At 41.5% G+C, this 13364-nt stretch overlaps 1 protein-coding gene across 1 annotated transcript; it reads left to right on the top strand.

The window, feature by feature from the left end:
• The first annotated feature begins 12073 nt into the window (after positions 1–12073).
• On the top strand, positions 12074–12871 carry LOC128491534 (olfactory receptor 1009-like). The gene has a single exon (XM_053463852.1). It carries the CDS (start codon positions 12074–12076, stop codon positions 12869–12871), a length of 798 nt encoding a protein of 265 aa, XP_053319827.1.
• The last annotated feature ends 493 nt before the right edge of the window (positions 12872–13364 follow it).

The following is a 13364-nucleotide window of genomic DNA, read 5'->3' as shown; positions in this document are numbered from 1 at the left end:
GCCTTTTAACCCCCTATATGCCAGAGTGGCATACAGGGGTATAAGGCATATCATGGGGCAGAGTGGCAAATAGGGGGGTATAAAGCATTTCTGGGGGCAGAGTGGCATAACTGGGGGGGGCAGGTTGGCAAATAAAAGGAAATTTAAAAAATATATTTTTCTCAATCATAGCTTTTATTAAACATGAAAATAATTTACATTAATTAATATTTACTGGTAAAACTTTTTCCCTACAGGGTAGTCTTATATTCAGGCTTTTTGTTTTTTTCCTAAATTAATATTTTGATTTTGGGGGGTCGTCTTATAATCGGGGTCGTCTTATAATTGAGCAAATACGGTAATCTTTTGACCATTGATGCGGAGAGGGGGTAGATAGTGAGGGGGTAGAAGAGGGGAAGAGATTGTGAGAAAAGGGGGTGGTAAGAATCTTAAATTGTGTGAATGGGTGAAATAATTAATTAGTGTGTGGATGAATTGTGTGAATGAGTGAGAGAATAAATGAATTAATGTGTGGATCAATTGCCTGAATTAGTGAGAGTATAAGTTAATGTGCGGATAAATTGTGTGAATGAGTGAGATAATTAATGAATTATTGTGTGGATAATTTGTGTGAATTAATTAGAGAACGAATTAATGTGTGGATGAATTGTGAGAATGCATTAATGAATATGTGTAAATGATTTGTGTGAATGAGTGTGAGAATGAATAATTGTGTGAATGAATTGTGTAAATGACAGAGTGAATGAGTGAGTGATTGTATAAGTGTTTTGAGTGTATCATAGATGTATAAGTGATTTGGGGAAAGGCAAAGTAGGAAATACCTTAGAAGCATGGCAAAAAGGCCAAGCAGTTGTATGATATGTCATCCTCGTCAGCTGGTTGCTGTGTCCCTGAACAAATCTATGACTATGACTATGAAAAGAAACAGCACATAGACACCATATCCAGCCACCATTTTATGCAACAACGAGGATGCGTAAAAGATGTAAGAAAGCCAAGGAAGACTGAAGCAGAATGTTCTAGAACTCTTCTATTTTTTGTAGGGTAGTCGTTTGAAGCCATAACATTTTTGAAGAATGTTATCTTTCATTGCACAAACTATAAAGATTGAGCATTGTATTTGTAAACCTACTTCAGGAAAGAAAGATGATATTCAACTGTACTTCAACGCATGAGTATGAATGAATATCTGAATGAGGGAATATTTGTGAATGAGTGAATGAATATGTGTGTTATAGCATGGATGTGTAAGTGGGGAGAAGCATGGCACAGGGAGGCTGTTTGAGGCAAAGATGCCACAGGGAGGCTGTTTGGGGGAAACACGGCAAGTCCTATGCTTTCAGTGTGGGTGCTAGGCAGGTCCTGAGGATGTAATCTGTGCTGACATGATACTTAAAGGGGGCTGACCGGGTGACAAAAATACACAATGTGGCTAGGGGCAATAGGCAAGGGGAGGCTGGCTGGAGGCACCACATACATCAATAATAAAGGGGGGCTGGGTGGTGGGATAAATACACAATGTGGAGCTGGCTGGGGGCAATACACAAGGGTGTGGGGGACAATGGGGCATTAATTCACAAGGGGGGCTGGTAGGTGGTATCACATCAATACTTAAGGGGAGCTGGGTGGTGGGATAAATAAACAACGTGGAGCTAATTTTTAAGTTGATAATTCTGTATGGCCCGTGAATGATGTTATAAATATCCAAATGGCCTTGGTAGAAAAAAGGTTCCCCACCCCTGATTTAAATAAACAACAGAGGTCACTGTGTTCCTGAATTTTGCGACTGGTAGAGAAACACCAAACAGGGTTTATCACCGTGGTCTTACTGAAGAAGGACTGAGGAGTGTTGGGTGGTGAGTAAGAAAAGACTGATGAAGTGAACAAATCAGAATATATCCTGTACAATATGATTCTACTGACACTCGAAGTAAAATTAGTGTAGTGTAGTCATATGTACTTGTAATACTTGTAATAATGTAAAGTTTGCATCACAGCTCTCCACCCATTATTATCCAGGTAGAAGCAGTGGCAAAAAAAGCTATGTCAGCTTCAAACGCTCACACTACACCTCCTCATCATCATCCAACTTGCCCAAAGCAAATCTTTTAACACGTGGAAGGAACGTTTCTAAAGAATCCAGCAAATGTGCCTTCCATGGTGGTGAACACCCTTCACGTTGTCATCGCCGTCATCATCATCATCACTTTCAATGTTATCATTGCCAATACCTCCACCAACACCACTAGTGCCTGCTTCTTTTATGACAACAAGCTGCACCCTGATACCCTTTTTGTGTGTAGCCAAAACACAGACGATATCACTGTCACTGTCCTTTGGCTATCCTTTATCCTCGTGTGGACAGAATGGTGGGCTTTTAATTTGTTTAAAGGCTGATAGGACTAAGCTTACATTTACGATGTTCACATCTAGTGCAGCCTCACACATCCAACAATAAAATCCATCCAACTATTCAGTCATCATCCAGCTGTTGAAATTCTTTCAGTTCTTGCCATTTCCAACCAGGCTTGGTTCTAACTTCTTATTCCTCGATTCTTTCTTTTATGGGACTCATAGGAAGGATGGGAGAGGCTGGAAAGTGGAAACTGCCGCGCTTCCGTACAGCAGTGGAATCATTGCGGCTGGTGTGCTTGCATGCAAAGTCCCGGCCATCCATTTTGAAGAGACACCGTGTCTAGTATGTTTATGGGGAAATTTCTTATGGAATTTCCTGAGCAACGCGGGGGCATGAAGGTCCCTAGAACGGATCCAAGATCGTTCCTCAGGACCATATCCTTTCCAATGAACAAGATAAAGAACGGAATTACGTAGTTTCTTGGAATCATGGATGGACTGGATTTCATATTCCTCTTGGGAATCAATAAAAACGGATTTGGGACGTGGAGTATCTTTAGTAAATTTATTACACACAAGAGGTTTAAGCAAGGAGACGTGAAAGGTTTGAGGCATTCTCAGAGAAGAAGGGAGGAGTAATTCATATGTGACCGGGTTAATTTTACGAGAAATACGGAAAGGACCGATATATCGAGGAGCCAGTTTCATCGAAGGGACTTTGAGTTTAAAATTTCTAGTCGACAACCACACCCTATCTCCTATTAAGTAAGAGGGACCTAACCTGCGACGTCGATTAGCTTGACACCTATACATATCAGCCGCCCTAGACAAGGACAGCTGGACAGAGTCCCTAAGAGCAGGTAATTGAGAGATGTAATGATCCACTGCAGGTACTAGAGTGGGTGTAAAGGAGTGCGGCAACATAGTGGGATGAAATCCATAATTACAAAAGAATGGGGACAATTTAGAGGCCTCATGACAAGAATTATTTCTAGCAAATTCCGCCCAAGGTAAAAGTTGTGTCCAGTTATCTTGATGATCATTAATAAATACCCGGAGGAATTGTTCAAGGGATTGATTGGTTCTTTCCGAAATCCCATTAGATTACGGGTGGTATGCTGAGGAGAAAGCTAAAGAGATATTTAGGGATTTACAGAAAGATTTCCAAAACAAAGCCGTGAATTGAACTCCTCTATCGGAGACAATTTGTTGCGGAAGACCATGAAGCCGAATTATCTCTTTAACAAAAATGGGAACTAGTTCAGGAGCCGAGGGTAACTTGGGAAGGGGAACGAAATGGGCCATCTTCGAGAAACGATCGGTAATAACTAGAATAACAGTGTTCCCTTCAGACACAGGGAGTTCTACAATAAAATCCATAGCCAGATTAGACCAAGGACGAAAAGGGATTGGCAGGGGCTGAAGCAAACCTGCGGGTTTAGAATGAAGGCTCTTAGCAGTGGCACAGGGAACACACGCAGCAACAAAATCCTTACAATCCTCCCCCAAAGTAGGCCACCAAAAATGTCGTCTTATAACTTCCTGAGTAAGACAAGCGCAAGGATGTCCCGAGGATTTAGATGCATGCGCCCAGGTTAACACATTATCCCTTTCAGACACAGGAACAAACAAAGTGTCCATAGGCCATTTACTATGAACAAAGGCTCTTTCTTGGGCTTTGAGAATTCGAGAAACCATAGGCGAGGATAGCTGCGTAGTAACTGATGCCACAATTTGAGAGGGCGCAATCATAGGTTCCAGAGAAGGCTTACTATCAGAGTCATTAAGAAACTGACGTGAAAGAGCATCTGCTTTAATATTCTTGGAACCCGGCCGGTAGGATATTATGAACTGGAATCTAGAGAGAAATAAAGACCATCTAGCTTGCCGAGGGTTCAGTCTTTTAGCTGTGCTGAGATATTCTAAATTCTTATGGTCTGTCAAAATAGTGATGGGATTCCTGGCCCCCTCTAATAAATGCCTCCACTCTTGTAAGGCCATGATTATACCCAGAAGTTCACGATTACCCACATCATAATTGATTTCTGCCGGAGATAATTTTTTCGAAAAATAAGCACAGGGATGAAGCTTGTCGTTAAACTCCCTTCTTTGGGAAAGCACAGCACCTACCCCAATCTCTGAAGCATCAACTTCAATAATGAATGGTTTAGATACATCTGGGTGTCTTAAGACCGGAGCTGTGGCGAAGGCATGTTTCAATTTATCAAAAGCTTGAACCGCTTCTTCCGACCAACGTTTACAGTCCGCCCCCTTCTTAGTCAAGCTAGTGAGTGGAGCCACAATCTTGGAGAAGTCTTGAATGAATTTTCTGTAATAATTGGCAAACCCGAGAAATCTTTGAAGGGGTTTTAAAGCCTGGGGTTGAGGCCAATCCGAGATGGCCGAAAGTTTCTTGGGATCCATCTCGAATCCTGAGGCTGAAATTATGAATCCTAAAAAGGAGACTTTGGGAACTTCAAAAACACATTTCTCGAGTTTAGCATAAAGTAGATTCTGACGTAACCGCTGTAGCATGATACGGACATGTTTTCGGTGAGATTGTAAATCCGAGGAATGAATCAGGATGTCATCTAAATATACGATGACAAATTGTAACGTGATATCCCGAAAAATGTCATTAATAAACTCTTGAAACACTGCTGGGGCATTGCATAATCCAAAAGGCATGACAGTGTATTCATAATGCCCCATACGAGTATTGAATGCAGTCTTCCACTCATGCCCCTCACGAATACGGATCAAGTTATAGGCCCCCTTGAGGTCCAATTTGGTGAACACGGTAGACCCCCGGAGAGGATCGAATAATTCGGGAATGAGCGGTAACGGATATTTATTCTTAATGGTAATACGGTTAAGACCCCTATAATCAATGCAGGGTCTCAGACCTCCATCCTTTTTTGCAATAAAGAAGAATCCTGCTCCCGCCGGTGAGTTAGATTTCCTAATGAACCCCCTCTTAAGGTTATCTTTAATATATTCTTCCAAAGCTTTAGATTCTGGTAATGATAAAGGATAAGTGCGTCCTCTAGGAGGTATGGTACCCGGAAGAATGTCTATAGGGCAGTCGTACGGGCGGTGAGGAGGGAGAACCTCCGCTTGTCTCTTGTCAAAAACATCTTTAAATGCTTGATAAGCACAGGGTATAGCAGACGTGGAAATTGCAGAGATGGAGTTGTTATGAGATATCACCGAGGAGAGGCAGTGACTAGAGCACGACGAGCCCCAAGCAATAATGTCCCCCCGACTGCCAATTAATGGAGGGGTTATGAGACCTTAACCACGGAAGACCCAGAATGACCGGACATCGAGGAGACGAGATGACATGAAAGTTCAAGGTTTCTTGATGCAGTAATCCCACCGAAAGTAGCAACGGAGTAGTTTGTAATGAAAGACGGATGGAGCGGTTGGGCATCAATGGCCGTGATAGCAATAGGTGGAAAAATCTTGCACAACGGAATCTGGCGAGTGCGAGCGAAGGTAAGATCAATAAATGACCCCGCAGCTCCCGAATCCAGCATAGCCTCGGTAGAAATCTTAACCTTGTTCCATTCTAAAGTAATAGGGAGGAGAACACAGTCTTTATTTTTGAAATCAGGAGCACGAGAAATTTCACCCAGCCCAGGCTCCTTCACTTGAACTGGGTGCGATAGTTTTCCGGCCGAATAGGACAGGATCGGACAAAGTGACCCTTGCCCCCACAGTAGAAACAAAGTCCCTCCATTCTGCGACAATTCCTCTCGGCAGAGTTTAACTTAGTAGCCCCTACTTGCATAGGTTCCTCTGGAGAGGAAACTGGGGTAGAAGGACTAGAAGTGGGAACAACTTGAGGCAACCGATAGGAATTCCTCTCCCATCTTCTGGTTCTTTGCGATTGTCTTTCTCTCATCCGGTTGTCTAGCTTGAGAGCCAAGGAAACAAAATCTTCCAATTCATCAGGATGGTCTCTAGTGGATAACTCATCCTTTAACCTCTCCGAAAGTCCATCATAAAAGGCCGCAATCAGAGCTTCATTAGACCAATTAACCTCTGCTGCAATAGTTTTGAATTCAATGGCATATTCAGCCACAGAACGAGCCCCCTGAACGGAATGTAGCAGAGATAAGGAAGCAGTAGCGGCCTTGCCCGGAACATCGAAAGTTTTTTGGAAGGCAGATATAAACGAACTGCAGTTATAAATCATGGGAGAGTCCCTCTCCCATAATGGAGAAGCCCAGGCCAGGGCTTTACCGGTGAGTAAAGAAATCAAATATCCTACTTTGGCTTTTTCCGAAGAGAACATATGCGGAGAGATTTCAAACTGGATGGAGCATTGATTCAAGAAGCCACGATAGGATTCAGGATCTGTTAGGAGCCGGTAACTTCACAGGAGACGATATGGGAACAGCGTCTGGAGGCGTAGAAGCCGGTGTAGATGATGAATCGGCCCCCGAAGACGTACCAGCTGAACCGTGGTCAGAAAGGGATACCAGAACTTGAACAGCATGCGCCATCTGCTCCAGGGTGTCTTGCATAGATTTAAATCTGGATTCATGAGATTCCAACCGCTGATCATGAGAGGACAGAACCTTGTGCAACTCCGATGGATCCATGACCCTGTTGTACTGTCACGACCTCCCTTACACTGGCACTCACCGCGGAAGTTATTCCACCTGGAACACTACGACCAAAGGAGGAGCCCCTGGCAGCAGCACCCAAGGTGAGAGTTGTACAGGATGACTCCTATCGTTATATGGTGATCCAGACACTGAGGGTTGTACAGAATAACTCCTATCATTATATAGTGAGCCAGACACTGAGGGTCGTACAGCATAACTCCCATCACCTGATCTTGATGGTGGTGTAGCACCCAGAGAAAGCTGGGCCAAGGGTATTCACTGCACCAACCTATCCTTGAACACTATGGGGCTTTCCATCCAAAGGGCCTTTGTCAAAAGCAGCAGTAAAATTAAATTCACATGATTGGACATTTTATCGCTGTGGGCTTCCTTCTCCATTATTGACAGGGAAACCTTCAGGCAGTTTCAAGAGACCGTTGCTTGCTGCTACCATTTTCCCTATTCATTGCCGTCAGCAGCAACATAATGCTCTCTCTGTAGCGTTCTTGTGTGTCATTGGTGGAAGATTAGCTCTCCAAGGAGCAAACAGCACACATCACTAACGCACAGCATGCCTTTCTTTCATTGGTGCACTGTTGGCAGCCCAAAGAAGGAGTATGAAGAGGGTGCCACTGTAGCCATGCAGGTTACAGCAGGTTATGGTGGGGTGATTGGGTCAGAAGGGCAGCAGGAGTATAAATCCTTTCTACTCCATGCTGATGTTATGGATGAGCACCACATATGAGTTCTTAGAAAGATGCTGGACCACAGGCAGGCACACCATGGCCTTTGTGGGTTTGCGTTGCATGGCACATATACTGCATCTGGTGGTATGTGTGGTAACTTGTCTTGTCTTCGTGATCTCCATAAACAAAGCAAAAAGGTTTAGGTGGGCGTTCTTAGAATCCTTCCTTCCCTCTCACAGTTCAAGACTCAAGTGCTTAAAGGAAGTGATGCATGAATACACTGCCAACAGGATGTGATGTCAAATGAAGGGTATATAATATAATGCCACACAAGAAAATGTCCTCTGAACAGAACATTGGAGCAGAATTTAAGTCAAAGCACTGTCAGTTTTTGCTCGGTCATCCCCTTTACTCACCTGCTCGAGAAAATGAATGACGTCATGGAATACAATGAGGTCTTGACGACATCACCCAGGTGTACAATTCCCAGTCCCATTGCCATTTGCCCAAATTAGGTTACCCAGCGCAAATTATGCGAATTTAGTGAGATTCTAGTGCTGCTGTATCACCTTCTTTACTCTGAGGGATCAAGTCATTCAAATTGTCTTATTTTGGGAAAATTCAGTTCTACACCACATGGCTTGGTATATCTGTTTGCCAGTCCTGCCCAGTGCTCTAGTGTTGCTGCTGCTGCTCTTACTCCATTGTCCATTGATGTAGTGCTGCTGTTGCCGGTGACCCTACAATGCAAAACCTAGTCCGGGTTTCTTCCTAAGCCCTAAGATACTGCTGCTGTGAGTGAAAGGTGAGACCTTCCCCACTGAACATATTACTCAGATTTTTTGTTTAGGGATTAAAAGCCCTCAGAATTTCATCCAAAACGGAAGGCCAGGAAACTTGTCCAAAAACAAAACAAAAACTTCATACGAATCAATTCATCTGCAAGGCAATATAGTGACCAAATATACCCTCCACTTTCTTCCTCTACTGTAGAGGTAAAAATTAGCAAAAATAGCCAAAGAGAGGCCCAGTCCACTTGCCTCTCACTCATGCTCCATCTTGTTCCTGGTAAAATGAAGGGGAGTTTAATTTAATTCAGATCTAAATATTTTTAGAGAGGGATGAGAACTGTCCCATTTTCCCCTTCTCCACCTGTCCTGGGAAATAGGGATAATGCTGAAATAAATTTAAAAAAAACCTAAGCATCCTTTGGGTAATATGAGGTAGGATAGTAAAAATCACCATCCACAACCTTAGCATTCAAAGGGGTTGAACCTGTGAAACTTCTCAGAGCCTGTCCGGTGATGATAAACAAGATGTTGGATCTTGTTTTAGGAGAGACTCGTGGAAAACATTTGGTATTTTCGTCAGAAAAGGCAGTCGAAAGGAGTAACTTAAGAAATAGTGGTAAAAGGTCTTCTGAATCAAGCACCTAATTCAGAGGAGGGCTGGTATAGACTTTTTTTTTTGGAAGCCCTGGAAATGATTAGTTGAAGGGCTGCATGACTGGGGCAGTACAGCCTGACCATGAAGGGGTTAACAATCTAATTAGCAGGGTTGTGTAGAGGATGTAGTAAGGTGAAGCAGAGGTCACCGGATTTGGAAAAGGTATAAAGATACATGAGGAGATAACATCTTCATTCAGTTAACTTGTTAACCTCGTTGCTGAACACGCCCGCCTTGTTTATTGGTGGGTGTTCTTCTTGCGTCTTTGTCACAGCCGGGTATTGGCGGTGAAGGGGTGGATAAATAAGGTGGGGGGGCACTTCAATATCTAGCCAGCAGGTGGTGGTACTTATTGGATTAGTACATTGGGCCCTCTGAGCTGGTGTTTGGCAGCTAGGGGGTTAAAAAATAACATTTCGTTTAGGGCTGGTGCTTAGCCGCGGGTGACAGGTTTGCCTGTCTTTCCCCCATTTGTGGTATTATGAAAATATATTGATATTTATCCACTCATGTTAATATTTTCCTATTTCATGTTAATAAAGCTGTGGCCTTCTCGATCCAACAAAAGTGTCAGTGTTTTTCTTAAATAAAAAAATAAAATTATGGGAAGGAAAATTGGACTTGCCTAAGTCATGTAGATAACCATAGTTTAGACCAAGGTTTGTACAAAGGAACTGGCCTGGTAGTTTGGGGAGAACAAAAATGAAATGTGATTGTTTAGAAAAGCTATACTACCAAACTACAAGTTCTGAAAAAAACCCTGTGTAAATAGCACAGGGTTACATGTGGTTGTTGGGGAAGCTAAGTGGTGGGAAAGGGTTAACTTTGCAGGGGTCAGGCAAAGGACAGCCTGGTTTTGTTTTGAATGCGCTCGCGCCGCTTAGTTTTGCCCGCTTTTTTTGAGGGAATGTTCTCGTTGGAAGCTCGCGCCGCTTAGTTTGCCTCATGCTTTTGCATTCCTATTGCACTCGCGGACAGCTCGCGCTATAGTTTGGGCGGGATTTTTCTCTATATAAAAAAAAAAAAAAGTTATATATTTATTCATGTCGTGGCTTTTATTGGGGTTAAGTTGCTTTCTGTAAAGAGAGTGAACATGGGGTTTGTTTCAGTGGTAGGCCGACCGGCTGTTGGGGCAGTCGGCCTTGATTGAATTTATTAACTCTGTGGTTTGGACCAAGAGTTTTTGGTTATTTATAAAGCTGATACTAAGTTAATGGTTGAGTGTTTATGGTGGTAAATTTGTTATAAGCTAAATAAAAGGCCACGGCCTTTGTTCATCCAAAGAAATTGTGTCTGTGTATTTTATTTATTATTTGGTTACAATTCATTACACCATACAACCACATGTTCTGTGATTAACGTAAATCCAGGTTAAAGCCAACTGAAACAGCCCCACAGAGTGTCGCTAAGAAGTTTTCTGCCTAGCACATGACTTCTATCACTTGTGTAATTTGGCAGAAATCCACAAGACTTTGTAGAAAACATTTCTAAAACCGCTGGAAGATAATTAGGTGTCTGGCCTCCTGAGAATAACTTCTTGTGCTAGACAGACCTCTTGAGTATTCCCGAGGATACGGCAGTAGGTCAATAAAAACTATAAAAAGCAGATTACCTGGACAAACACATTTGTCTCGCTGCAAGGAGGTCTAGAAAACATAGTAAGACATGGTAAGATTTTTTTAAATCTAATTTATCTAGAAATCAAGGCTTAACAATAGCATCATAATGCTTTTTTTCTTGTTATACTTCTCAATGTACATTAAAGGGGAAAGCAAACGGAAATTAATGTACATATTCATTTCTCTATGTCTTACGTTTATCACCCCATTTTCCCTCTAGATTGTAAGCTTGCGAGCAGGGCTCTCTCCACCAAATGTATCGGTTTGTCTTAGTCTGTCAATTCTTGTCTTGTCATATGCCTTGAATTTATGTATTGTATTAAGCGCTGCGTAAACTGTTGGCGCTATATAAATAAAAGATAATAATAATAATAATAATAATAAAATGTTACCTATGCATCTTTCATATATAATTTAGCACATATAATTTAGATAAACATTAAGTTATCGTTAACATATCTTATCACTATTTTCTAACTTGGATTACTGAACTGCTTGGAGTGATTCCTGTTTTTAGCAGCTGACAATCTAGAATTATTGTTATAATGATTTAACCTAAAAGAAGGTCAACGACCAAGTAAGATCTGAACACTTATAGGAAAGAAAATTGTCAGAGTAGATTGGAATGATGTCTTCCAACAAGTGTTCCTGTTTGTATGTTTTTGTGGTTCTTAAAATTAACGTAGCACTAAACTAATTTTAATTTTTTTTTTTTTTACTTTTAAGAAAATGTATAAGAAAAACTTACGTACATTAAAGAAAGGCTTGCTCAATCATCCACTTAAGAATTATGGAGAAAATCTCCCCTTAACTTACCTGCTCATATATGCCTCCGTGCGCTCTCCTTGACTTCTCTGCAGACGTGTCCTACCACGTAGGAGTCAGTTACATCCTTAAACCACTATTGGGTCCTTACCCTTGTGGAGTGCGACCTGGTGTCCACCGCAGCCCTACGGCACGCTGGCACTAGTCACTTTTTTGTTATTCTTCACTGAGGAACCACTGACCTCGGGGCTTAAACCCCCCTCAAAAAAAAAAAAAAAAAAACTATTGGGTCCTTACTTAACAAAATGACAAAAAATAGTTGAACACATTCCTAAAGTTTACCTTCCAAACTTGTCTATTTTTACCAATTTCATGTTTCAGAGATTAACTTGATTAACTTGCATTTATTTATATTTGAAAGTCTGAGCATCATAAGAATGAGACAATAATCAAGGATTTCTGGATTCTGGGATTTGAGAACATCCACAATATTAAAATCATACTCTATATTGTGTTCCTGGTAAGTTATATTTTAACGTTATTGGCTAATTTCACAATCATATTACTGGTCGTCACATGCCGCCACATGGATGCTCCAATGTACTTCTTCCTCGGCCACCTGTCTTTAAATGACTTACTTCTGTCTACGACCATTGAACCTGAAATGCTCCAGATCATATTGAGAGAAGGAACTGCTATGTCCAAGCCCGGCTGCTTCACCCAATTATACTTTTTCTGTGTGCCCACTGCTAATGAGTGTTTACTCCTCACTGTGATGTCATACGACCGATATTTAGCTGTCTGTTGCCCATTGCGTTATTCCTCCATCATGGACGTTAAACTCTGTATTCTTCTAGCAACCTTATCTTGGGAATGTGCAATACTTATAGCTTTACCACATATTATTATTTTACACGCGATGACATTTTGTGGGTCAAATATAATTAACCATTTTTATTGTGACCTCATTCCACTTCTCAAACTTTCTTGTTCAGACACGTCGGCCAATGAAGAAATAATTACTATAGGTTCTATCCCAATGGTATTTGTTCCATTTAGTTTTATCTCCATAACGTATTTTAACATCATTGTGGCCATCCTCCGGATCTCTACCTCATCTGGGAGAGAGAAAGCCTTCTCCACCTGTAGCTCTCACCTAACTTCAGTCTGTATGTATTATGGGACATTAGTGTTTAACTACCTGATTCCGTCTAAAGGACAATATATTGGATTGCAAAAAATGATTTCTGTGTGTTACACGGTTGTGATCCCATTGTTGAACCCTGTTATATACAGTCTAAGAAATGAAGAGATTACAAGGGCATTAACGAGATTTTACTTTCAACTAATTTCAAGTACTTTTTTTGTATCGTATACGTCTTAAGTTGCATATCACTACATATAGCTACAATATTAAATGTGTGTGTCTGTATGCATGTATATGTTGAACTCATGTGTGATCTGCTGGAGAAACGTCAAGGTCCAAAATATCTCCTCTCAACAACCAATCCTCTGACGTAAGATATAAGTTTATGTATGTATAGCTTTGTGATATAAATTATATCATTAAAGACAGTATAGTTTTGCAATACTAACGCTATAGGAAGACTTGTATTAAGCCTGGAAGGTTTTAAGAGCCTTTTCCCTCTGTTCCCAGGAAAGTTTTCAGGCATTTTATATAGTAAATAAATGTTTGGTGGCACTAGTTGGTGTGCGGAGTATATTTATTTTTGCGTTGTTTGGGAACAAAACAGTCCTGCCGACTGAAAATAAGTTATTTTAATAAATTCTACCGAACAGGCCTGTCTTTTATTGTTAACAAGGTTCGTGGAAATTATTGGCTCCCTTGTGCTGGTCTCTGCCGTGTATCTTAAGAG

Source organism: Spea bombifrons, chromosome 4 (genome assembly GCF_027358695.1).
Source record: "Spea bombifrons isolate aSpeBom1 chromosome 4, aSpeBom1.2.pri, whole genome shotgun sequence".
Taxonomy (NCBI): Eukaryota; Metazoa; Chordata; class Amphibia; order Anura; family Pelobatidae; genus Spea; species Spea bombifrons.
This window is presented reverse-complemented; position numbering and strand designations above follow the sequence as displayed.